The 27540-nt window shown below is 36.5% G+C and overlaps 1 protein-coding gene across 1 annotated transcript; it reads right to left on the bottom strand.

Moving 5' to 3' along the window:
• Window positions 1-304: 304 nt before the first annotated feature.
• slc30a5 (solute carrier family 30 member 5) lies at window positions 305-26787 on the bottom strand. Its single transcript, XM_059974450.1, has 16 exons — window positions 26380-26787; window positions 22954-23076; window positions 21604-21670; window positions 18218-18303; window positions 17027-17114; window positions 15746-15833; window positions 15541-15617; window positions 14345-14515; window positions 12813-13101; window positions 10462-10670; window positions 9031-9188; window positions 7737-7866; window positions 7246-7477; window positions 5565-5791; window positions 3655-3783; window positions 305-1861 (listed from the first exon to the last, which is right to left on the bottom strand). The coding sequence occupies exons 1-16, from the start codon at window positions 26448-26450 to the stop codon at window positions 1691-1693; spliced, it is 2316 nt and encodes a 771-aa protein (XP_059830433.1). The 5' UTR covers window positions 26451-26787; the 3' UTR covers window positions 305-1690.
• Between the last annotated feature and the right edge of the window lie 753 nt (window positions 26788-27540).

Genomic DNA, 27540 nt, shown 5'->3' with positions numbered 1-27540 from the left:
AGGCAGCAAAATATACTTATTTTCTGTAAAATCTAAATGTAAGCTATAAAATCTGAAACAAGTGAACAGCAATGAGACCAGCATGATTGTCCTCAGCCTGTCACGATTATTTCCTTTTGAACTGTTCTTGTGCAGCACCTGTTAATATCATAATGCAAATATTGTTTTCTCCCCCTCAGTTCATTATCTCATTAAATAACAATCAAGTTTAACAGGTTATTACTGAAATCTTCAAAGCGTTGTTAATATGAAACTGCAGTTAAACAATTTTTTTTTAACATAGGAATTGCACAGGAAAAAAATCTGATGCCAACATCGTAACATTGTTTCATTTTAATATAAATACATACACTGGCCTTATTTTTTGCAATAACTTTGTTTACATGAAGATTTAGGGCGAGAGACAAGAAAATATCATTAAACAATCTAAGATTATTGGAATAGATTATTATTTTCTAGATTCATATGACTATTACAATAGCTTAGTACCATATGTACAGAAGTATATTTCTGACACTTATAAAAAGTAGGCTATACTTTAGCTATGACCAAAGAAGACAAACAAGAATTTAGAATATTGTGGGTGCCACTTTAAATTCTAGCAACTTGAAAACAAGTTGAACATTCCCCCAATGGGGAATTTAACATCAAATTCCTAACTAAGAGGTGAAGTTAGTCACATTGAGACCATCATCATCTTTGGATTATCGCAGGGAATAATTTTGTCTGATTTGCCGACATCTATGAAAAGGTGTGAAATGAGAAGTCTCAATGGAAATATTCAGGAGCTGGTTGGGAAAATAAAATACACTATTTGTGTTTTAAACAGGCAGCGGAATCCATTAAATGTCTATTTAATTCTTTCCGGTAGGTATGTGCTATTTGTTCAATCCCCTTCCCCCTCTCTATAAGTATCTTACAAAAACAAATACAGAAACATCCAGCATCAGTGGAGAGAAAATAATTAACATTTCAGGTCGATTATCTTACATCCGATGAAATCCTGTATCTGACTCTCTCCAAAGCTGCTACCTGATCTGCTGAGTATTTTCAGTTTCCATTCAGATTTGCCACATATATAGTTTTTTCTGTTTTTTAAATTTACTTATTAAAGATGCGGGTAAAGGATAGAATGATATTTGACATCCAATGGTTCATCAAGAAGGAAATTACTCAGGATTTGTACACATATAACAAACAATGCAAAACATATTACACAAAACTGGTAACAGCAAATTCTTGGTCAGTTATTAACAAGCAATTCCACACAAAACAAACTGGATGCAGCATTAGCACAAGAATTAAAAATCTCAGTATAACCAAATTTCATTACCTTCCTAAAACCATTGGTAATGTGATCATGTGACATAATGTAGCGGACAAGAAAATATCTGATCTTTTTAGATAAAATGTAAACATGATTAAAATCCTGTGGCTGTGCGATAAGAATTAAGAATAGATTGTTCCAAGGGTTTAAATGCTGAAAATGTCCTCCTCACTACTGCTGACAATTTACATCTTTAATTCAAATTTCCATTCACCAATCTGGATGAAAATAAACATGAACAATGTTTCAAAACAACTATATAATGCAGATGACTTTGTTCAGTTTTTCTTAAAATAAATACTATTTATAAATCCCTGTTAGATTGAATTGCCATCGCTCCTTTTTAGTAGGTTTCAGGACTTGTCACATGATGTAGGTACCATCTTTCAGATATTTTACAGCTTCCATTTGCTGAGTCAGAGCAAGGATGTCCTGGAAACCAGCACTAAGTCCAGACATATGTTGAAAGTACGACTCCTTTTCCACCTGAACTGACAGGTTATTCACACCAGCATCTTTTAAAGCAGCTGTGACCTAATTGCAACACATAGGAAGGATATCCATTAATGTGGATTCCAAAACATTTTTCAAAGTTTCTAATACAGTAATTTTCTAAATCATTGAAACTAAAGTTTGTGTTTTTGACTAATACTATTATTTGTTAGAACTTGAGAGATTTATTTTTTCTCAGGATAGTGAAGGGCTAAATTGTGTATGACACCTCAAATCCCCAGAATTCAAGAGGAGATATGGACATTCCCCTTTACCCAATGCACACCACCAATGGTGGCAAGTAGTAAATTCACAACCAAGCCTAGATATTCTCTCTACTCCCCCCTCTCATCAGATAGAAAAACTTGAAAACACTTACCACCAGGCTCAGGGACAGCTTCTGTTCTGCTATTATAAGACTATTGAAGGGCTCTCTAGTATGATAGGAGAGACTCTGGTACCTCAAAATTCATCTTATTATGATCTTGTACCCTTGTTGTCTGCCTGCACTGCACTCTCTCTGTAGCTGTAGCATTTTACTCTGCATTGTTACTGTTTTACCTTGTACTACCTCAATGAACTTGGGAATAAATAGATAGGAACAAAGAGTGTGTGAGACAAACTTTTCACTGTACATGTCACAATAATAAACCAATTACAATGATAGATGTTTGAGTGAACAACTGACTCAAATGTTGTTTTCAATGCAGGAAAGGGAGCAAAAGGGAAGGAACAAGGAAATGATCAGGTTTAGGGTGGGGGAAAAAAGAGGAACCAGTGTGCAGGTGAGGTGGATGGGAGACGGGGAAGAAAATGGAAAGCTGTAAGGGAGACTAAAAGGAGAGAGACAGGGAGGAGGATAGAAATATTTGTGGCCACAACCTAAGTGAATTATTTTACTTGTGGTGGTTGTTATTTTGGGGGCGGGGGAGGATTTTGTCTTGCAGTTATGTTAAGGGATAACCTGGTTCTTAAATAGACATTGCACATTTTGTACCAGGTTTTGAATGCACCACATGACCTGATAGATAATTCACTGCATATCTTCCCATCTCCAATGAAACTGTTGGGGATTAACACATTCTTGCTGGTAACAGAAAATTTTACAGATTCTGGATCAAAAACTTCAATTTGTCATTGCATTTTTAACAATGTAAGTTTATACAATACTGTAGCTGCACTGCATATAAAATGGTTTTTGTTTGCAAAATGCAGATAATACTGAATATTTGAAATGAATTACCAAATATCCAAGGAACTGTCAAATCACCAGGGACTCAAATGTTTGCATTCCAGCCTCTAGACCTTACTCTAGAGTGGAACATACAAAATCTAAGCTGCCACTCTAGTACAGGACAGAGAGGCTGTTATATAATTGGGTGTTAAAGTGACCTTCCATTTTACTCTTTTGTAGTTTTGCCCCAGTGACAGGACTAATATTTATCCCTTTACCAATATTTCTTAAGAGCTTATCTGTTCTTACATTAAAACTGTGAACACACTTTAAACAAACATTCTGGGATTTATGGCACACATGAGAAGGCTGAATCTAATATTTAAAAATTATATTAGTATTTATTGTTGGGGCCAACCATATGATCTGCCATTTAATTTTTTTTAAGAGGTGTATTGAAAGTTCATATTTTTAAGCTCTGATTTAATATGGCACAGAATTCCATTCAAAGATACAACTAATTGGATATATAATTAGATAACCATTTAGCAGCAAATCAAATAAAGAAAAAGTTGAATAGTTAATGGGTTTACACTATATTAGTGCTTCAGTAAATATCACGAAACTAGAAGTACACCAAGTGAACGTAAGCGATAGTAACCTGCTGTATGATTCTCTGTTCCACAACATCTGGCATGACTTGCACATGGATGGTTCCTCCTATTACACTAGCTGAATGGCGCCAGAAATGAGGATCTCGATAAGATATAATACCTTCAATTTTCTGAATCTGAAAAATTGAGTTAATATAATAAATTTTAAGTACATTCAAAGACAATTATAATACTTAAAACAATGAAGAATCAAGTTGCTGTTTGGCTAGTGTGTAACTTTACAGAGATACTGAAGATCAGTAGAGTTTTAGGTATTCAACTATATTTTAAGTTAAAACAAATAACTTTTTCTTCTCCTGCATTTTCCTCCATTGCTATAATTTTCAGATCTCTCAGCTCTTCAAATTCTAACCTCATGTATTTCTGATCTCAGCTGACCACTGGTGGATGTGGTATTATTTGTCACAGACCTATGATCTGGAATTCCATCCACAAAGTTTTATACCCCTCTGTACTACCTCTTTGATCAAAATTGATTTTTTCCTGATATCATGTGGTATAAAATTTTGTTTGATAATGCTTTTGAGAAGACTATACATTAGAGGAACTGAGCAATAACAAATCAGAAAACACTGTAAATACTCAGTAGTTCGGACAGCATCTGGAAAGCATTAATGTTACAAGCTGAATATCAAAATCATGGAAGTTAGAAAATAAACATTTTAAGTTGCAGAGATGAGGAAGAGGCAGCAGTTGGAATTCTTCAATTCACATTTTGGGAAGTACTATAGGCATTGTTGGCAAAGTCAGTATATTGTTCATCCCTAACTGCTCTTGAGTAGACAGTGGCATCTACCTCTTTAAATCACTTCAATCCTTTGGAGAAGGTCCTCCAGGTGCTGTGTGGTAGACAATTCTAGGTTTTAGACAGAACAACAATAAGGGCATAGCAATATATTTCTAAGTTAAGAAAATGCTTGGCTTGAAAGAAGCCTGTTTCTGGTGGTATAAGTCATAGCTTTAGGCACTGCTGTAAGTGCAAATCAGTTGCACATGGTTTACCAAAGTGATACATTTTCCTAATTTCAATACAAATTATTTTAAGAATAAATATAATATAAAAATAATCAAGAAGTTATACTTTTATAAAAGATTATAAAAAGGTGACTTAATTGAGACATACAGAATGATAACAGGCATAGACAAAGTAGATAATTTGAGACCTTTTTCCCAAAGTGGAAGTGGGGTGCAAAGGGTATAATTTTAAGATGAATGGAGGAAAGTATATGGGGATGTCAGAGATAAATTCATTACAGAGAGTGGTGGTTACATGTAACGTCCTTCAGAGGTGGTGGTAGAGGGAGATACATCAGATGCATTTAAGAAACTCTTAGATGGGTATATGGATGATAAAAAAATAGAGGGTTATGTAGGAGGGTGGGGTTAGATTGATCTTAGAATAGGCTAAATGTTCAGCATAACATTATTGGTTAATTATATCAGTTCATAACAAATGAACTACAGAGAATAGTTAAAAACTAAGAGAAGAATTAAACTGAAGAAATATTTGAGCTGTCAGCTTCCAGAATGGACAATCACTGAGTGTGTTAAATACTGAATCAGTCTTGACATTCAGGAGAAAACAGGATAGGGTTTTATCTTGCTATTCGTTTCAAGTAGGGAAAGAATTTTTAACAATTTATATGGGCTTGAGATTTGAGTCAACACTTGGATGAATGTTTCAATAGTGTTTCAGTCCTTCTGGTAATATATATAATACTCCAACTAGTACACCTAATCTGAATAAAGCATATGCACTACACCTTGCTGTGCAGCTCGAGGACTCTTATAGATGAGACATACTGTAGTAATGTTTAATCAACTTCTTGTTTTCAGCAAATATGACATTTTATGGGGAAAGAAATCAGTAGATGTTAGGAAATGTACAGATTCTGACCTTATTAAGGGCACTACTGAGTTGTTTCTCATACTCTGGTGGTGTCCGTAGCAGCAGCAACTGACAAGCATCTTTCATGAGTGGGATGACACTTAAAAAAATTAACACAGCAATGAAGAGAGAGCAAATAGGATCTGCAATTAGCCATCCAAACTGGCGTATCAGAAGAGAAGAGATTATCACTCCAACACTGCCTAGCGTATCTGCCAGCACGTGCAGAAATACTCCTGTAACAGAAATGCATTATTACAAAAGGAATGTACACAAATGCCTTAAGTCTATTTTGTGAGTCCAATATCTTGGAATACATCCCATGATAAACATCTATCTTCCAATCAATTCATTTAGCTCTTAGCAATTGACTGATGGAGCCACTATTGCTATTCCTCAATGCTGTTGTAGGAATTTTGTTATGTACAGATTGATTGTACACAAACTGGATTAGACATGAAGTATAGGCTCATTTCAAACATTCTTTGCTGTCAACCTTAACCAAAACTTATTTGATCACTCATACTTTTAAGTTCATCTATGTCCTTGTATTTTAAAATGTACAACTATTAAACATAATAGTTTTCAGTAAAGACATAACACAAATGCTTTTACAACCAATTATACTTTACAACAGCGGCTATGTTTGAAATCTGCCAGTTAGTCTATGCAAGGCAAAGTCCCATAAAATCAGCTATTTATTGATGACCACAGGACTTGTTCAGTGGTGTAGCTTGATGAAAGTGTTGGCAACAGCACTGCCAAGACTTCCTGCTTTCCTTTGAAATGTCTGCAGTATGAAGTAATGCAAGCATGGTGTTGGATTAACATCTTATCCAAACAAAGGATTTCTAACTGTGTCAGCCTGAGCATTGTGCTCAAGCCTATCGAGTAAAATTTGAACACATATTTGTCAGGCTCAAAGATGGTATCATAAAATTCAATATTGTATTTTATCAAAAACATCACTAACAACAAAATCTTCGAATAAACTTGGCCAAGTAATACTGCAATTTTGTGGATTAATCTATTGAACTTTATGGGTATGTGGGAAAAAGTCAATACCTTTGGATGAGAAAAAGGAAAAAAATCATTGTATACTTCTTCTGGACTGGGATATTTAATTGTATTTATTTACTGATGAAACAGATACGAATAGAAAAGAATTGAAGTATACTCTATGCAAATTCTAAGTAACTGTTTTTTTGAGGCGAAAATTTCTAGGCAAGTTCAAGGCTTAAAATTGGGCAACTAGTTTGTAAAACATTCTCACTACAGTAAAATCTTGCACATATTCTGTTGGGTGTTCTGCTGCAACATCTTAATTGCATATAATGTTGAGTTCTTTGAAAAAAAATGGCAAATAGTCTTTAAATACAAAGTGAAAGAATGGATAACTTTGCATTTCACTTAACATTAAGTATTGAGTAATGGAAGACATACTGAGGTTGGGGCAAGAGAGATAGATTAGCTCAAATGTAGGGGAAAAACACCAGTATTTGTTAGTTATACTGTAACATTCTGTAACTCATGGATTTAAGTTTGTCTGAAATAACCTTACACAATTAACAATTTCATATAAAGACATTTTTACTATAAAATTATACTTAAAATAAAACATTAATGTCCAAATGATTACTTATGGGGTAGTGTTCAGCATAAAAATGACTCAATTATACTAACATTTTACCTCTCATGTTAGCATTCATTCCTCCTGTTGAAGATCCATGGGAATGGCCATGGTTGTGGCTGTGACTATGGCCATGACCTCCATGCCCATGGTCACCATGCGAATGCCCATGTCCATGTCCGTGGCCGTGTTCATGTGAAGAACAGCTGCTATGAGAACCCCCATGGGAATGTGCATGGCTAAAGGCACAGATACCAATCAGGTTCACTATCAAACCCCCAATGGAAACTGGCTGTGCAAGATTAAAAGAGGTACAACAGGATGAGTACACAAGTGCAATACAGCAATTCACTTATTTAAATTTACACTGAAAGATTTCAACATGTTTTACACTGATACTGATATAATGAAAACATTTACTATATATAATATTGAAAAGAGAAAAAATAGCTCTGACTATATTTATACAGTAAAATCAAAAAACCCAGGCTAGTTGCAAACAAACACTTAAATATTGTACATACACTCAGGAAGCATTAAGAAACACCCACCGTTAACATTTCTGTGTCAATGTCTGGAGGATCAAAAACTCTTGCCACTGACTCAATGAAAACAAAAAACGCTATAACCATTAAGAAAAGGCCATTAATAAATCCAGACAAAATTTCAAGGCGGCCATATCTGAAAAAGAAAAACGGTTACAATTTTATTTTGTTTAATGAATCACTATTAAGATCAACAAGTAATGATAAAATCAAAGAAACTACAGTAGCACTGATATAATCTACCTCCGATTAATTGAAAATCCCAATGGTTTGGCATTGGCTCATCAGATTTTTGCCTTCCTCTTTTTCAACTCACTGGGGCACTGATTACCACACACTTTAAAGGCCTGAGTTCCAATGCTCTATTTCAACCCAACTGATTCACTAGAAAGCTTATTACTACACTCTGTGTAACACCTAAAGAAGAGCACATTTATGTATTAATATTCAGTAATCTGGAACATCTACCAGTTGCAATCAAAGTCTCCCATGAGTGTGCTGGATTATCAGAGTTTTACTGTATTTCATAAAGTAGCTGTATCATACTACCATATGACTTTCTGGTACAATCAACTTAACTTGGGCAGAATACTGCAACTTTTATACTGATGGAATACTGGAGGAACTCAGCAGATCAGGCAGCATCTATGGAAATGAATAAACAGTTGATGTTTCAGGCCAAGACCTTCCTTCAGAACTCAGAAGGAAGGGTGGAGAGACCAGGACAAAAAGATGGGGGAGTGGAAGGAAGGTGATAGGTGAAGCCAGGTGGGAGGGAAAGGTCAAGGGCTGGAGACAAAGGAGTCTGATAGTGAGGAGAGTGGACCATAAACAGAAAGAGGAGGAGAAGGGGACCAAGGGGAATATGATAAGATAGGTGAGGAGGTGAAAGATCAGGGTGAGGAATAGAGGGGGGAGAGAATTTTTTTTACAGGAAGTTGAAATTGATATTCATGCCATCAGATTGGAGGCTACCCAGATGGAATATAAGGTGTGGTCCATGGACTGGCATGTCAGAACGGGAATTGGAATTGGAACTAAAATGTTTGGCCACTGGGAAAGTCTCGCTGTAGCTCATGGAGCGGAGGTGCTCCAACTGACATATTCTTTCACAATTAATCAGTAGTTAATGGTCATTTGTCCTTTTGCTATTTCCTGCACATAACAGAAACTGCATTGCAAGTTGCTATTGTACAAGGAGAGTTGAAATTTGGTCTGAGAGAAGAAATTTGATTTCATAACCGATTGACTTCTCTAAATGAGTAGCAAGGGATAAAAAGATGAAATCAGAAAAACTAACCCATACGAGTAAATTCGAGTTGCCTTCCATCTGGTCATTAGGGCTGCAAAGAGACCCAAGACTAGTGCCGAACAATCAAACAGCATGTGGAAACCATCAGAAATGAGGCCAAGGCTGTTCGTCCACACACCATAGAATAATTCGACAAATGTAAAGGCCTAAAACAAAAACAGCATGACTCTACATTGGATTGTTTGCTCATGTCCAGGTTAACATTGAAGAAGTTTAATCAATCTTTGGATTTTCTTACCAATATCAAAGATATGGCTAAACATACCTAGAATAAATAAATAGGCTCAAAGCAAATGGGTAAACAGTAATGATTTTGGGAAGAATTGTCAAAAGTTGGTTTACTGCACACCTGCACAATTTCTTTTTCTATCTTTATTTACTGTATCCATACGTTAGCTTGCTACTGCTGAAACCTTTAAGCTTGCCTTTGTCACCTCCTTGTTTATTTTATTGCAGTGCAGCCTTGACCTTCAACTGCCTATCAATATCAGTTAATCCAAAACTCCTCTCCAGTGCCATACCAATTAATCATACCCGCCCTCGCTGATTTACAACTACCAACAATACAAATTTGAAGCTCTCATTGTTATGGTTAATTCCCTTCACAACATCTTTCTCTGCAAATTTATTAACCCACACACTATTCCCTCTGTAAATTCTCGAATTCTGGTCCTCTTTCAGTCTTCAACATGTACAGAAATGCCTGTTTCTGCAGCATACATATCTGCATATTTGATTTCTGTGCCCTACTGTTACACAGAAGTAAAGAATGCAAGAAAGGTTAGATTACCTCCTGCTCCATCTCTGGACCCACCACTACTCTCTTTCTGGCATCTCAACTTTATGTAAGCTGTCACTGGCACATGTGGCTTTGCCCCATTCATTTGGACAGGCTCATCAGCTTTTATTCAAAAGACCTTTAAATTTTAGTTATTATTTTCAATATTATTCAGGTTGAACATTCATTTGAATTTATTGCCACTAAATAATTAATTATTTAAATTTTTATACCATTTCCAAATGCATCTGATCAGACCCTACTAGAAAGACAATAAGGAAGGCTATCTCTGGATGGGGTCTTATGGAGTACGGCTCAATGCCAATCTTGTTGCTTACAGCCTTCTTTGTCTCAAGGAATGGCTGAAGTGGTGAAGTTAGTCACTGAGACACAAATGGCCACTAGAAGAATAGTGCACCATGAGTTTTCCATAATTAATTTTTAGGTAAGGCAAGGATAATCTGGTTCAATATAGATAAGGAGTACCAATTTCATTTCACAACAAAGCAATTTAAGGTAAAAATTTCAACTGAAATTCTGTACCCAAGTGAGAGCTTGGCACATTGCACTAATTTCCTTGTTAATAGACAGATCTTTGCTCATAACAATATATATTTGAAAAAAAACCCCATAATACTCACAAGGTTAAGGCAGAGAAAGTAGAAGATCTGTCTAGAGTCATACTCTTCCAGAATTTGTTTTAAGGATTCTTTGATAAACTTGGGCAATGACTGAGAAGTATGCTGTAAGGCATCACCCATGAAATTATACAGTGGGGTACCTTCAGGTGAGTAACCAACCAGAGTACCTTTCTGACCTTTCTTGGAAGGCGAGGATAATATGTTGGCAGCTAGGGAAAGAAAGGATAAATCCCTGTTAAATAAAATCCCTGTTGCATCCAATCTTTGAGGTTTTACTCTTTTTAAGTTTCTTTGTTTCTGTCAACAGAAAATAGTAGAAAAACAAGATTAAAACTCTTCCAGGAACACACACAGAACATGGAGGAGTTCAGCAGGCCAGGCAGCATCTACGATGTTTTGGGCCAAGATCCTTCGGTAGGACTGGAGGATCCAAAATGTTGACTACTTTTTTCAAAAATGCTGCCTGGGCTGCTGAGCTCCTCCAGCATTCTGTGTGTGTTGCTTCGATTTCTAGCAACTGCAGATTTTCTCGTTTGTGATTAAAACCCTTCAAAGAGAATTTAACAATTTGACATGAAATTTTATTAGAGCAAGACAAAAGTCTACACCAACTACACTATCAAATACCAATTAAGCAAGGGAATCAAAAGCTTCTGCTTCTTACAAAAATACACAGCACATTATTCTTAGTACAGAATGTGACTAATACATGGAATATACTGAAGCTGTAATGAGCAAATGGTGTGCAGTGTTAAGTGATGTGTTTGAAGGAGGAATATTTAGCAAGAATTTTATGGCTATACTTGAATTTGAATGTTGATATATAACCTGCAAAGGAAAATGAAAATTGTTTACCAGAATCATTTTAATAAGCTATAACTATACAAAAATTATACTCTGGAGATAAACTTCCTTGGTGGAGTCGCACAGGAGTGAAGCTCAATTGATTATTCGATGCAAAGGCAAATATTGTATTTATTTAAAATGTGTGAGAAACAGCACACCCGTCTAATTTACTGTTTCAACTTTAAGACGAATGGGGGGAAGTGAGCATAAAAAATATACACCAGAATAGTAATGGAAAAGGTTTTTAGCTATACGAGGATAAAAATAATCCATTATAGGAGATCCAATTTCAAAAGGATAAGAATAGATCTGTAGGGAAATTAAAGCCTGAGCTCCCTGAATGACTCAGCAAAGTAAAATAGAACAAAGTAAAAACATGAGAGATGCCCTGTTGTTAACACAAGTGAGATCAGGTTGATTACAGAAGGTACAGAAGGGAAGTGAAAAAGCAAATAGGAGGGGTAAAGAAAGTCTACGAGAAGAGTCTGTCAAAGAGAATTCAAGAATTTTATGTATACATGAGCCCTGGAAAATGCATGTAAGAAAAGGGTTTTAATTGAAGAGAGAAAACAAAGAGCATGGTTGAGGTACTTAAATAGTTCATAGTTGTCTTTACCTAAAAGAATACTACCGGAGCATTAAAACAAAGGTATCATTAACATTTTGGATTATTGATAGATGGAACAGATTTACTGGCTGTGTTTAATTTGAATAAATCTGGTCTAGATGTGATTCATTCTCAGATGTTGATGAATATAAAAGGAAATATGGAGAATCCCCCTATGATCTTCCCATAATTGACAGATTCAGGGGTGCAATAAGCATCTGAAAGGAAACAATCTAGAGGATCAAGGGGAGATTAAGCGAAAATTGATATGGACTCAATGGGTTGAATGACCTTCTTCCATGCTGTTATCATTTTTACTGCTGAGATTTAGTAATTTCACTCTGAATTTAGAAGAGTTTTAAAAGACAAATAGTGACTCATCATTTCCACTCAATGAATGATGAAACAGGCTAAGGATATACACTAGAGGAGAAATGCTTTCACACACAAATGATAAAACCATAAGACATTCAGCAGAATTAGGCAATTTGCCCCACCGAGCCTGCTCTGCCATTCAATCAAGGCTGATTTAATATCCCTCTCAAACCTATTTTCCTGCCTTCTTCCCCATAACCTTTGATGCCCTTGTTAATCAAGAGCCTATCAATCCCCACTTTAAATATACCCAATAATTTGACCTCCACACCACACTCTGGCTAAATAAATTCCTCATCTCTGTTCTAAAAGGATGTTCTCCGAGGCTGTGGCCTTTGGTCCTAGATGTATTTATGAAGCTTTCCTTCTGCAGCAGAGAGTATACCATAATTTAATTTGATGTAGGGGAAGGAAACGTAATTACAATGAATGGCTTTGGCAAAAAGCATGCTAGTAAGCTGAATAGACACATCCTCTGCAGAACTTTACATTATTTTAAACAGTTAAACATAAAATTACTCACCTAGTATGAAGAAAATAGCACTAACCAAAACTCCACCTGACAATACATGTTCAGTACTATGCTGCAGGGTTTGTTTGTTGATCACACGTAGCTGATCAGTTATTGGATGTGTCCAGAAATTAGCAAGAAGTAGGGCCCCAAAGATGACTGGAAATGAGCCATATTGTGCACACTTTGAAACTTCGATCTTAGCTGAACAAATAGATTCCACATAGAAGTCCAATATTAGAACACAGAAGATGATTGTCCCGAATGGCATGATAAGGGAAGACCAGGATTCCACTTTACTCTTTAAAAAAAAAGATAAAATAACTAATAAGGTGTTTACCCTTGCTAAAGATGATATTTGGAACAATTTAAGCATCTGAATATTAGTCAAAACCTTGCATAAAGATAACTTGAAGAAAAGATAGTAAAAATATAACTAAACTTCTCTCTCCCACTATGAAGCTTATTGCAAAAAAAAAGTGCCGAGGAAGTTCTCAGGAATTTACAGACAAGTATTGCATTAGAAAATGATTTTATGGATTTTCACTTGTAAAAAGTTACGTATTGTGATAACAATTATTATTTTTTCTTTGTTTCTTTCTATTTACTGAGAATGCCTGTAAAAAATGAATCTCAGGGTTGTATATGAACTTTAATAATAAATTTACCTTGAACTTCTGAGTTCTGAAAATATTCCTTGCTTCAACAGTCGACTAATGGTAATTACTCTAACATATAAATGCTTATTTTGTTTTTAAATCATGCTATGTTTTCCATTTACATTTACAAATGGTACATCCCAAATGTAAAATATTTTACATTTGATTATGATTGAACTATTTACCTAAGGTACCATTATGCCCCTTCTTCAAGGAAAAGGAATCAAATCTAGATGAAAAATTGCAGCTTAGTTAAGAAAAGATACATCCCTAATATATATTTTGTAATAGAACTAAAGGGCATAAAAATCCTATTAGATGTTCTTGGAAGCAATGCTTAGTGGACATAAGGTGGTTTTTAAAATTAAAATTGAATTTTTGTACAGCATGGGAATTTTGAATGTACAGGGCATCAGGCTGATGTTGAACACATAATTTAGTAAATCAGCCACTCCTAAAAATGCACGTTTGCTACATACATATTTGGCTCTAAAACAATGTGAGTTTGTAAACTTTTAAAAAGTAGAAAAAATTTTCAGATGCTTTTGGCAGTGTAGATAGGAAAAGACACCACATCAAAGAGAAAGTCAACAATGTACAGACAGTTACAGGGAATGGCTTAATGGCGGAGACAGAATTGCATTGCTTTGTGTACTGAGCTCCAGTAGATTTGACATAACATCAAAAGCCCCTGCACCAATGGCAATAAAAGGCAAAAGATTGATTTATTAGAAGTGTTTAAAATTACAGATCAAGGGAAAGAGATTATTTCATACACAAAAAAGGTAAAACTGCGATTTATGAGAATGAAAATTGCTTTGTCATCAACACTTAATTTGTTTACTTTGCTTTAACATCTGATGAATATATTCAATGCAGAATTACCTCTGTGGTTGCAGTCAATATGACCACCCATGGAAACAGTAACAGGGCCGACATTAGAGTAGACAATGTATGGAGACGCTTTGCTCCACCAACATCTACAGAGAGTTTCCTGGAGGCTGTATGAAAGCCAACTTTGAAACATAACGATATCACAAGCAGTAAAACCCCGCCCTAAAGCAGACAAAAGTGAATGAGATGGTGAATTTTTAAAGACATGAAAAGAAATGTAAAATGTAAATTCAAGTTCTTTAATCTAAACCAGAATTGTTTTATGTATGTTTGAGAAACAAATGATCCTATTTCCATCTTTCAAAATTAATATTTTTGCCATCTATTTTGGCTGGATACCTATTGAATCGATCTTTGCCTCAGACCATGAAGGTGACCACACAGACAGTTCTAACTTTTAACTATGCCATTCTTAGCTAGCTACTTGGAGGAGAACAAAGCAAATCAGTATTTTTGAGTATACATCAGGGTGCATTCAGTGTTTCACTTGAAAGCATTGACCAAAAATGCCAATTCCTCATATGGGAAAAATCAATTATGTAATTCTGCTAGAGAACTATTTTAATTTTTGCTCTGGAAAGAGCCATGTAAACATTTACAAAGAAACCAATGTATTTATAAAACTCATTAGAGCTGGTCTGCTGCAGCCAACACCACGCAAGTTCAATTATATTCTAACAATCTCAAAATAGCTTTTTTAAAGATTGAATTGATATGAGCTTAGACTTTCTAGTGAGAATGAAATTGCTACTCTCATTTGCTTCTGCAATTTATTGAGTTTGAGATCAGTGAATGCAACTTTTGACACCATTAGTAAAAAGTTACTCTAAATTTATAACAGGATGAACAAAGGAAACAAATAACTTAAAACAGTTAAAAATAACATTGCCTACCTAATCCTAACTATACATATGGATAAATGAATATGCTACATTAATAAGTACATAATGTTTTGCTATTTTCCATTATGTTCAAATACTTTATGATACAGTTTCTTGATAGGGTTGGAAATCAGAAGTTGAAAATCAAGTTGTTTAGGTATCATTTAATAATTTTTGAAAATTTAAAAATTAGTAACGTGAAAAATGCTAGTTAAAGATGATTCAAGAGTTGCCAGAATAAAATTAGTGTATTAATTTGAATGAACTGCCAGTTGGTGCCATGTTTGCTATTATAACGAAAATTACCTTGTGGTCTGCAACTCCAAGAAGAGAGATAGCTGTATATAGTGCATGGGTTAAAGCACTGTCATGATGTCCCTCAGCTACACAGTAAATAATGTTAAGAAACAATAAATATATCATGGATTTAAAATACCGTATGTCTAGTAGCAAGATATATTGTTTACCATTAATTAACAAAAAATTCTTACACACAAGAACAAAAGGATACGGTGTTCAGCCATCTTGGCCATTAAGTCATCATTGTCAAATAATAACAAACAAATAACAGCAATTATGAAGAATGCAGTTCCTCTTGTCTGTGATTGTGGTGGGGGAAGGTGGATAGAGAAAGATTACATAGTTTGATTAATGAAATGGAAAATCAGCAACTTATCTTTACTGTAGGCAAAACTTTAAACCAGTGGTTTTCAAATTCTTCATATCTCAGACACACACTGATACATTTCCTAGGGATCCCCTTCCTTCAAAGCTTCCAAAACATAATCAACAGCAAAAAGAAAATCAAGAGCTTTTAAAGAAGTGTTCATATGGTCAAACGATATGCTAGCAATCTATAATATCACAAAACAATCAGTAATCTCATTAAGTAGTTTAATCTTTGGATTGTTCATAGAGACTTAGGTTCCTGGATTCTGAGAAATAAAAATACTTTTTTCTCAGAATCCAGGAACTTAAAGTACTGATTTTAGAAATCTGCCACAAGGCTGAGTACCCATCAGTTACAGACTAGATCTATACCAGGTTTGTTAAGTTTGTGCAATGTCAGTTACCTCTCTCAAAGCAACTGCAGTCCATAAATGAAAACTTTTGTTAACTACAGGCATAATGTCTTTTCAGCTTCTCCAGGGTACAGTGAAAACAGTCTTAATTTTTTTAAGGCAGAGGTAGATCGATTCTTGATAAACAAGGAGATGAATGGTTTCTAGGCATGCAAACAATCAGATCAGCCATGATCTTATTGAATGACAGAGCAACCTATTCCTGCTCCTAATTTGTATGTTATTTGTCCCAATCCCATTATGCTATTGGCAATTTAAAAAAAAATTAAATTTTTGAAAAAGGGCTTCTTAAATATTTCAAATAAGCTATGTAATTCAACATTAATATTTATAGAATCATAAAAAAAGCACAGAAATTGGCTATTCAGTCCATCTAGTCCATACTAATTTAACTGCCTACTCCCATTGCCCTACAGAGAGCTTTTTTCAAAATGATTTCACGACTTCAGATGTGTTTACTTCATTAAAATAAATTCCCCTGCCACAGATCTGTTCCTTTTCTACACTTTGGTCAACTGAAAAAACTCTTCCCAACTAATACCACAATTCAGAGACAATTTGCTATGCAAAATTTAATGTGGTTGTGAAATTGCTCACCAACATGCATCTACATATTTTACAAATGTATCTAAAATGTTACACAAGTTATTCCTTAAGCTCTAGGTCTTCAGTTGGGTAAAAACACCTAGTTTATCAATGATGCACAATACCTTTGCTGGGGTTCCTTCAGAGCTTGTAAACAGCACACCAAGTAGTGAAATGACCACAATGTCACTATGCTCAAAAAGAAGTATTGTTCTACAGAGAGAGAACACAGGCATATTTTTAATACTCCAAGTTTCCCATTAGTACCATCAGAGATCAGCAGTGCCATAGCACAAGGGTGCACTAACACACTGTACCACAAAGTAACGGAAAAGGTAATGCTGATATAATTTTCCAACAGAATCAAAATGTGATTTTAGCTGTATTATGAGGAATTTATTGATTAATACAAGGGTTTCAGAGGAAAAGAGAGTCAATGCAACCTTTAAAAACTAAGGCATTTGCATATTCCTTGCTAAAGAAGAGGCATTTGTAAAAGTGTGTTATTTTCCTAGGGCAGGCATAGATGAATGGCATAAAAGAACCTAAAAACCGAGGCTGAAGAAGCAAGAGGTAGAAAAGAAGAAAGTGTCATAAAACTAGAACAAATTAATAACCTTGCAACCAACCTACTGAATTACTGCAGGGACGAATTTCCCACTGATTCATTGACAAATAGCATTTATTTTGTTCACTAAAATGAATGGAGGCAAAGTAAGCATGCAAGGGGGAAATTTTCAAACTTTAATAGTGATTACAAATTAAAAACTTAATAGATCACAATTGCTAAAGGCAAGGTGGTGAACTTGTCTCTAAAATGTCTTCCAAAAGTTATACAACACAGTGTACCACAATATTTCAGAAAGTAAATTGAGCTCAAAGTGCAAAGGAGGATAGGTAAATTCTGTGGATCTGTGCTATAGTACAGAAACTCAGAGCTGTGACTAACTCGAACTAGGTCTAATTAATCTCATCATAAATGTTTTCTCATTCACAGGATTTAATGAGAAATAATTCAAATCTGGCATAGCTTTGAGATAAACATATTTCCCAATAGCCACATTAATAGACAATTAAATTATACAAAACTTCCCATTAAAGATTACTAGTTTTAATTTTGATCGTTTCTTTTGCTCGGACTCACCTCAATCTTGCTCTGCATAAGCTACCAAAATACACTCAATATAGCCAGTTTATGTCAAGAAAACCAGGCATGCACTGTATTTTTTCCTCTTTGTATGACTGAGACCAGAGCAAATCAGACTGTGTTATGAATAAGCAACAAAAATTAATCTGCATTTTGTTTTTACACTTACCTCAATGGTCCACAAAGTGTGAGCCCAAAGAACCACAACAACAAAATAATGCAGCCACCAAATGCATGTTTGCCAATCTTGATCCACTGCAAAATAATTAGAAGTATGTAGTTCAGGTTGTCATGTATCTCTATTTTGTTCAATCTGTGACAAAGATTATTATTAAATACATCACCGCAGTCTATAATGTTTCTACAATAGAGGCCTTTCTGACAGGAGGTCACAATGGATTAAGTTTAGAATTAGAACTTGGCAGGCCAGCAGAATTTAAGGTCAAAGTAGCACGTTGGCCTCAGGTGGAAAGTATTTTAAAATCCTCCAGACAAGTGGAATTTAACTCAAGCTAAATCAAGATTTTGAAGCTTGCATCTGATGGAAAACAATTTTGACACCTTTAGACCACTGCTGCTATCAAAAATATATCAGAATTTAGCATTAATTCTACAAGTGCAGTTCTCCAAAAAGACAAGTTTTCTCAAGGAAATGTCAATTTTTAAAGTAATAACATAAGGATTGAAAAGGTACTGGATAAATCTATAAACAAAGACTCTAAACCAACACATTATTTATACAGATGTCTGATTTCCATACATATCCATGGATTAAGAAGGGTACTAATCTGAAGGGATAGTAAGTTAGGAAAATTATTTGAAGAATAAACAGAAACATTTCAAAAAATTAAAGGATTTTATAAGGATAACAGCTTATTGTAGTAAATACAATGGAGATAAATATGCAAAAAGAATAACCTTACTTTGAAATTGTTTCTGATTATACCATGAATTATTTAAAAAATATAATTAATGTTGTTATTGTTAAGAGAGCCAGAAAGGCTTCTTTCTTTGTCAGATCTATTTTATGCATGTTTTATGCAGTTCAGTTCTTATTATACTGTACATGTCAGAGCAGACACAAGCAGAAATTAGTTGGTAAAGGGAATTTTGTGCACTCTTTCAGAGAAATCTTCTACATTCATAGAACCCTTAGTGCCTAAATAGCTCTTTGCTTACTCAAAGGCACCGGTGCTACCAATCCTGAGATAAAACCTTATGAAGGTAAATAAATAAACTATCAATTAAAGGTCATTATTTTCCCATGCCATTTTTCCTCAGTAGTTCCTTTATCAGCATCCTTCCTTGATATGTCTGCATTCCTAGAACATTATCTATTGAATTGTAACATTATACAGATTTTTGTTTGATGCACACGTCATGTCTGATAAGTTAACTGTTCAAATGAGATGCTGGGTTACGCTTATTGCAACACCAGCAAAGAACAAGTATGATTTTCAAAAATAAAGTCACTCAGTACTTAAATATTCTACATGACTTCCAACATATGACTTCTTAGAAGATGTGTTACTCAATAAATAAAATGAATTACTCATACAAGTTAACTATATTGCTGGTTATATGACATTGCTCTATACAAATTAACCATCAAGTTCCCAACCATGATGCCAAATTAAACTAAACATATGATGCAGATCCACCCATTCCTTGCACGTTCATGTCTTTAAGTTTTCCCCCGTTCACCTTAGTTATGTTCCCTAGTATTTGATATTTTTACCCTGAGAAAAAGACTCTGTCTCTTCACTCTATTTATGCCTCGCAATTTTATCAACTTCGATCTGGTCTTCCCCCCCCCCCCCCCCCGCAACACCCTGACACTCCAGAAAAACAATCCAAATCTGTTCAAACTCTGTAGATAATCTTTTCTAATCTAGGCAGTATCCTGGTGAACCTCCTTTGCAACCATTCCAAAGCCTCCATATCCTTCCTGTAATGGAGTGAACAGGAATGAATACAATAATCCAAATGCAGCCTTATCAGGCTGCAACATGACTTACTAACTCTTACACTCAATGCCCCAACTGATTATGGGAACCATACCATTATGAAACAGCTTATCCTGTGAGCAAGTCTGATTTGTCTTGTGGTGTCTGACAGTGTTTCACAAGGGACAAAAAAGAGAAATGCTGCAGTATTTATTTCGTTGGCATACTTAGACATTTAGACATGGGAGCACCAAGTTGTAAAATCATTCATACACCTACTATTGGCCGTTACAAATCTTCTGTAAAACTAATGGATGTTTACTCATACACAAGAATGAAGACACCTCTCACCTATGTACTTGTAATAAGAACCTATAGGTTCCCAGACATGGGTGTATTCTGTGCATGGATTGTGACATTCTTTAATACAGTCCAATATACTCTGAATTTTAGTTATTGCAATGCAGAATGGCTTTTCTTGTAATGTTCATTCACCCTAGTAATATCTAATTGACTTCCATTTAATTGACAGATTTGGAAGAATTGAAGTTTTATTTAGCATTGTATTTTACCATGCTTTTCTTCCATGATCAATGCCAAAGTATGTTCTATTAAGTAATATTGACTAGGAAATGAACCAGAATCACATGAAATCATTGCATAAAATCATGCTGAACAGAAGAAGTGCATTGCCTCAAAGAATCACACCTAAAACTAAGAAATATTCATTATACAAGGTCAGTGTTGTCTTGTGCACATCTATAGAGGATTCCCAAAACAGAATTAAAGGCATTTGGCCACAGTGGTGTCAAGAAAACAACCTTTTCCTCAATGTCGCAAAAACAAAGGAGCTGGTTGTGGACTACGGGAGGAATGGAGACAGGCTAACCCCTATTGACATCAATGGATCTGGGATTGAGAGCCGAAGCAACTTTAAGTTCCTCGGCATCCACATCACTGAGGACCTCACAGGGTCTGTACACACCAGCTGCGTGGTGAAAAAGGCACAGCAGCGTCTATCGCACCCCAGACGGTTGAGGAAGTTTGGTATGGGCCCCCAAATCCTAAGAACCTTCTACAGGGGCACAATTAAGAACATCCTGACTGGCTGCATTACTGCCTGATTTGGGAACTGTACCTTCCTTAATTGCAGGATTCTGCAGAGAGTGGTGGGAACGACCCAGCGTGTCTGTAGTTGTGAACTTCCCATAATTGAGGACATTTACAAAGACAGGCGTGAAAAAAGGGCCTGAAGGATTATTAGGGACCTGAATCACCACAACCACGGTTTATTCCAGCTGCTACCATCCGGGAAATAGTAGCATAGCATAAAAGCCAGGACCAACAGGCTCCGGGGACAGCTTCTTCCACCAGGCCATCAGAATGATTTGAGTGTATTTCAATGTACATTGACTATTTATTATAAATTACTATGATCGCACATACACATTTAGACGGAGACATAACGTAAAGATTTTTACTCCTCATGTATGTGAAGGATGTAAGAAATAAAATCAATTCAATTGTCATATAAAAATCTGACTGACACTAGAGTAATATATGGTCAATGACAGTAGGAGTCATCCTACAGCAACGCTCCTTAACTCACCTGCCGTCTTGAGATTGGCTTGCCTGAAGAAAATGGTTTTTGGAACAAAACCAAGAATATTGCAGACCTGACATTAGAGAGAATGAGAGAATAGAATAAATGCTTAAGAACAGCCTGATTTTCCAACTTGGATAAATGAACTAGAAGCTGCTATCGGGTAATTCATCCATAATCAGTTGTAAAGGTTAGTGGATACGAACGAGATTAATATTCTTATAAATCCATCAGTTCTCTTTTCCTCTTAAATAATTCCCTCTTACTTTCCAACTGAATGAACCCAAGGCCTTGTCACTGCTCTATTGAGTAAATGTTTTTGCAGATTCACATCTACCTTGCCACAGAAGACAGATTCATCTTTGGTAATTCTAGCCAAAGAATTAACCACTAACATTTGTTATTTTTCCTACTTCCTACAGAAATCAATACTATCATATAGACATTCCTAACTGATGTTAAATTAAGAGTTTTACTTGGTTCAAGATCCCAGATTAACTTAACTGAGGGCTCTCACAGCTTGTAGGCTGGACATTTCATACAAGCAATCTGAGTAAAGAGAAGCAGAAACCATACCTACACACACTAACTGCATGCATGTTTTTAATAAGTCATATAGAAATTACTCTTTATTGACAGATTTTGTAAAGAGTTATACCATAATGGCAGAGAAATAAATATAACTGATAGCTTAAAAGTCAGATAAATACAACTTATTTTGAACAAAAACTAGATGAACTTTAAAAGCTGACTAAATCATAAATGAAGATGTAGTGTTGGTTTTAAAGGATAGTTACAAAAATACTACTAACAGAATAATAATATTAAATTGCCTCATAAATGGCATAAGTAAAAAAATATAATTACTTCATACATCCTTATCTATGAAATCCCTCCTATACCAGATGAAACAAAGTATAATAGTTCCTAGAATAAATATGGGATTCTACAAATCACTGCTGCTGATACAAGGCAAAAGTGAGACTACACCTCATTTTCAAATGGAATTTCATGCAGGATAATTAATTGAATTCAGAAAGGAAGTCAACTCCTAAAATCAATTAAATTCCCTTTTGCCTAATGAATTACCATATAGTGAGTTAAGCATTCCTTTCCTATCCTTGCTTTCCATTGTTGCAGATAAAAAAACCAGAAAATGATAAACCTTTCACATGGATGGAAACTTTCCTTTTTTTAGTTACCTTTTTGTGAACTTCTGCATGAATGCTAACAGATTTACAGATTTTAAGTTACTGTAGTTACAAAATTACACTATATCAATCATTGCTCATGTCTTACAAAAACAACCTGTAGTGTACACAAGATGATGTTGAATTACTATCAGTTTAAACTTACCCTAGTTGAACTATGAAGACAAACTGAACAATGTGTACAACTTTAAGGAGATCATAAGATTCAAAAATTCCAACAACCTTCAGGAACTTAGCCAGGCACAGCAGTGTAATATACCGAGTTAACCTGAAGCAAAAATGTCAAACATGGATGAGATACTCTTGAATACGACAAATTCTAAATCACAGTATAATACTCATAACTTTTAGACTGTAGATAAAGCATATATGTAGATTTATAGATTATCTAGTACTGAATTATCTCCTCATTGGTACGTTTTATTATCTCCATCTCAATTTTACAAAGAGTGGCAATAAATTTATTGTAGCCCCAGTTTACCTGAAACACATTAATTCCCAGCTCTACAAAGTATTCCCCTTCATTATATGTATTCAATCCGCTTGAAAGATATTGATTTAACTACTTTCAGACAGTACATTACCTATCATAAATTGGCATGTTAAAAAAGTTTTCTTTGCTAGGAGAGGAGATGCCTGGGTTCTTTGGCCATCAGCTTATTCTGGAATACACCCTGGCTAGTTCATTTCTCTTCCCCAGGGGAAAAGCCTTTGTTTCCAATCACATTCTTAATTTTGATCACAAAGCTAGAATTAAGGGGGTCAGGTGGGAACTGTGGTGCTAATTCATACGGTACATAATAGTATATACAAATGCTTGTCAAAAGCGTGGAGTGATAGAGTATTGTGCTTATGCTGCTCATTTAGTCAATAAGGTGCTTTAATTTTTATCTAAAACGTTCAAGTATGAATTTGGACATTCAAATATTAAGAATAAATTCCAAGTAGTTAAGGCATCATTTTAGACTGGATACTATTCTCAAAGGAGGGAAGGAGAATCAGGTATCTACAGATGTCAAATTGGCATCAGCCACCAGGAGGTAACTGGATTCAACCAAATGGGACACAATGATTGAGCTGATTAAAGCATATATTTGTGAAGGAAAAGTCAAGTCCTTAGTATTTGAATCTATTCGTGTAAGGCACGGTGGAAAGGGATGTATGCCACTGAATGGGCCTCCAGAAGTCGTTTGGGCAACAAAGTACCGTAGCTGTTAAAGTGAACTGGGTTACAATGAAGAGTGAACTGGGTTCAATTTCGCCATTGTCAATAAGGAGTTCGTATGTTCTCCCCAGGATGGTGCGACTTCCTCCCACATTCCAAAGGTGCATGGGTTAGTAGGTTAATTGGTCAATGGGTGTAATTGGGGGACGTGGGCTCATTGGACCACAAGAGTCTGTCATTGTATTACATTTCTAAATAAAAATAAAATAATAAAAAGAATAAAGCTGCACACCAGAGATTATTAAAAGTAAAAGCATGAAACTAAAGGAAAGGGATGATGCTTTCTGACTACCAAGGCTTTCAATGACATTCTGTTCTGATGTTTCAGCTTTTCAATATTTAGTAATTTGACTGAAGGGATAAATGCCGTTAGGAAGCATGATAAAAGAAGTACAGTGGTTTAGGCAGACTGGAAATAGGAAATGAAGAAACAGAATGAAGCGAGTCAGCAAGTTTTACTTTAGTGAAAAGTACCAGGTCTTCCTGCAAACCACATCACAAATCTGGGTGTCTTCTGAGACTGCAAACCAGTACAAACAGCTACAGAACAGCAAATACACAAATACTCAGGTATGAATATACTCTAAAATGTTACTGGAATGTTGTCATTACATTGAGTTTGTTTTAAAACTAAATGACATTTTAGTAGTATAGAGTCTCTCTCAGACTACTGAATAATCTATCGGAACCTGTTTATTGCATCTTGGGAGGAATTACTGGGTTAGATCACACAGATCCATCACAACTCCCAGGCTCACCTGTCTGACCTGCTCTGGATATGGAGGGCCAGCTAAGCTGAGATTCTGTATCTGTGTGGAGTGGGCCAGGAACAGTGACTGGGGCACAGGTAGTGAATCCCAAAACATGGGTTTGCAATATCCTTTTGACCACCCAGTATGGTCAAATATTTTTGAACTCATTTTAATTGTCTCTGATAAGAACTATTTAAACAGTTCAAATAATTGTATGTAAAATAAAACAAAATAAAAATATAATTAAAACCTCCTTATAGCATTACATATGAATTAAAACATTGAGTAAAATAAAGAAATGTAAATAAGCACTTACCTGCTCCCACTCTTACTCAAAGACATTGATCCTAATCAAACAAGCAACATGTCACACAGAATAGTGTAACAGAGAGTAGGAACAGGCCTGTCTGTCCACCATGATGATAATCTAAAGCATCACCATCTGCCTGTGGACAGTCCTCATCCCTTTATTCCCTGTATATTTATGTACTGTTTAAATGCCTCTTAAGCATTGCTATGGTTTTTGTTTCCACCCCCTCCCCAGGGAGTATATTCCTGTCACCTACTGCTCTGTGTAAAATAAAATTGCCATGTAAATCTCCTTTAAACTTTCCCCCTCACACCCTAAACCAATTCTCTCTAGTAGTTGACAGTTCCTCCCTGGGAAAAGGATTCTATTTATGCCTCCCATAATTTTACATACCGTCTCTCTGTAGGTCACCCCTTCGCCTCTGACTCTTTAAGAACAATCCATGTTTACAGCCTCTGCAGTTTCTTTTGCTTTCAAGTTCATCCAACCTCTCCTTGTAGCAAATACATCCAATCCAGGCAAAGTCCTGTTAAACCTCTCCGGAGCAGCTACATCTTTCGTATAATTTAGCAACCAGGACTGCACACAATACTCCAAACATGGCCTAGTTAGGGGGTAGATATGGAGAGCAACTGTGCAGATGACAAATGTGCTGACCTGGAAAGAGACTTGGCAGTTATCTGTGAAACTGTATCAAAGGCTGGTATGCTTTGGCACAATGAATTTTAAGAAGGATTCAGCACATTGTGATTATGTAATGAAACTGACTCCAAGAATGTGATCTGTATTTGTTTGGAGTTTAAGAGGTTAAGATAACCAATATGCTTGCAATAATTTCCAAGAAATAATTTACTGGGGGGGGGTGAATTCAAAACAGAGTGTGGGTGCAAAATATTAAAATCAAAACACAGGTGTCATGGAAATCAGACACTTCGACAGAACATATAAACTTGACTGAAGGAGGAGGGCAATGAAAGATGATCTCATAGACTTAATGCAACTTTCAAAAATGGTTTCTCTTGGTAGGGTGATCCAGAAGATCAGTGATTATACCTCCTCTGGCTGGGAAGGGAAGCACTACAGTATGTACGTACTGTGACTCATATCAATACCACAACACAGCAGGTAGAAGGGATGGACCAACAGCGCTCGTCAACGCTTTCTATATTTTCACGCGATCATTGCTCCGTAGATCAGACAATATGGAAAATAAGAGGGCTGTTTAAAATCTGATGCTGTACCGCTTTTCATCCCAACTCTCTGACCGTGCCCGTTTCCCTTTACCTGGAGTCGGGCACATCCACAGGGCCCAAGCGGGCGTTGGAGATGATGTTGCTACTGTACTTCTCCTCCATCCTTGCTCTCCGCCTGGGGAGAGGAGGCTGCCTGTGGCTTTCTCGGGGTCCTCCTCACAACATGATTCTCACCGCCCGGCTGTTCCAACACACGGCGTCGCCGTCCCAGGCCCGAGTGTCAGAGACTGCCCCCGGATTCCCAGCCGGGCCAGCAGCCACGTCATCCAATGGCACCGGGAAACCCCAGAATGTGAGCGGCAGCTTTTCACAACCACCACAAAGGGCAACTTCGGCGCCACCTAGCAACCGACTTGACGATCGTCTCCGCCGTCCGCCCCCTCCCGGCCGTCCTCTCTCCAGCTCCCGGTATTCCGGCCCTGCAGTCTCCTGACCTCCCGGTATTGCGCCCCCACCATCTCCTGACCTCCCGGTATTGCGCCCCCACCATCTCCTGACCTCCCGGTATTGCGCCCCCACCATCTCTTGACCTCCCGGTATTGCGCCCCCTGCCGTCTCCTGACCTCCCGGTATTGCGCCCCCACCATCTCCTGACCTCCCGGTATTGCGCCCCCTGCCGTCTCCTGACCTGCGGGTATTCCGCCTCCCGCCGTCTCCTGACCTCCCGGTATTGCGCCCCCACCATCTCCTGACCTCCCGGTATTGCGCCCCCTGCCGTCTCCTGACCTGCGGGTATTCCGCCTCCCGCCGTCTCCTGTACTCTTGGTATTTCGCTTCCTCCTGGCTATCTTGTCCCGACCTCCCGATATTTCGCCCCCTACCGGTCGTGTCCTCTTACTTCCGCTAATTCGCCCCCTCGGTCATCCTTTCACTACCTCCCGCATCTACAGCCCAGAGTTTTGCAGCAGCCGCATATTCTGAAGTTTGGCGTTGAAGTCAAGTCGAGTTTATTGTCATGTGCACAGATGGTACAGATGCAATTAAAAAAGCTTGCTTGTAGCAGCAACTCTCTTACTTATTAAATCTGAATTCCCAAGGATAGACCCATCTGATTGAAAGAAGTTTATAAGATCCACTTACTTTATTTTTAAAAAAATGTTGGAAACACTCAGCAGATCAGCCAGTATCTGTAGTCTTTGAACTAAAACACTAAAACTGTTTTGTTTTCCGGAGATACTGCTGGTTCCAGCGT

The sequence above is a fragment of the Hypanus sabinus genome, chromosome 7, assembly GCF_030144855.1.
Source record: "Hypanus sabinus isolate sHypSab1 chromosome 7, sHypSab1.hap1, whole genome shotgun sequence".
In the NCBI taxonomy this organism is placed as follows: Eukaryota; Metazoa; Chordata; class Chondrichthyes; order Myliobatiformes; family Dasyatidae; genus Hypanus; species Hypanus sabinus.
The sequence above is the reverse complement of the archived record's forward strand: the minus strand, read 5'-3'. Positions and strand labels throughout refer to the sequence as shown.

Excerpts from the sequence above, each read along its gene's own strand:
- slc30a5 (XM_059974450.1), bottom strand. The coding sequence starts at position 26,450 with ATGGAGGAGAAGTACAGTAGCAACATCATCTCCAACGCCCGCTTGGGC. Across the intron at positions 9,189-10,461 it reads ACTTTCTCTGCCTTAACCTT|GCCTTTACATTTGTCGAATT; the intron begins GTGAGTATTATG and ends TTTTTGTTTTAG. Across the intron at positions 7,867-9,030 it reads ACTCGAATTTACTCGTATGG|ATATGGCCGCCTTGAAATTT; the intron begins GTTAGTTTTTCT and ends TTTCTTTTTCAG.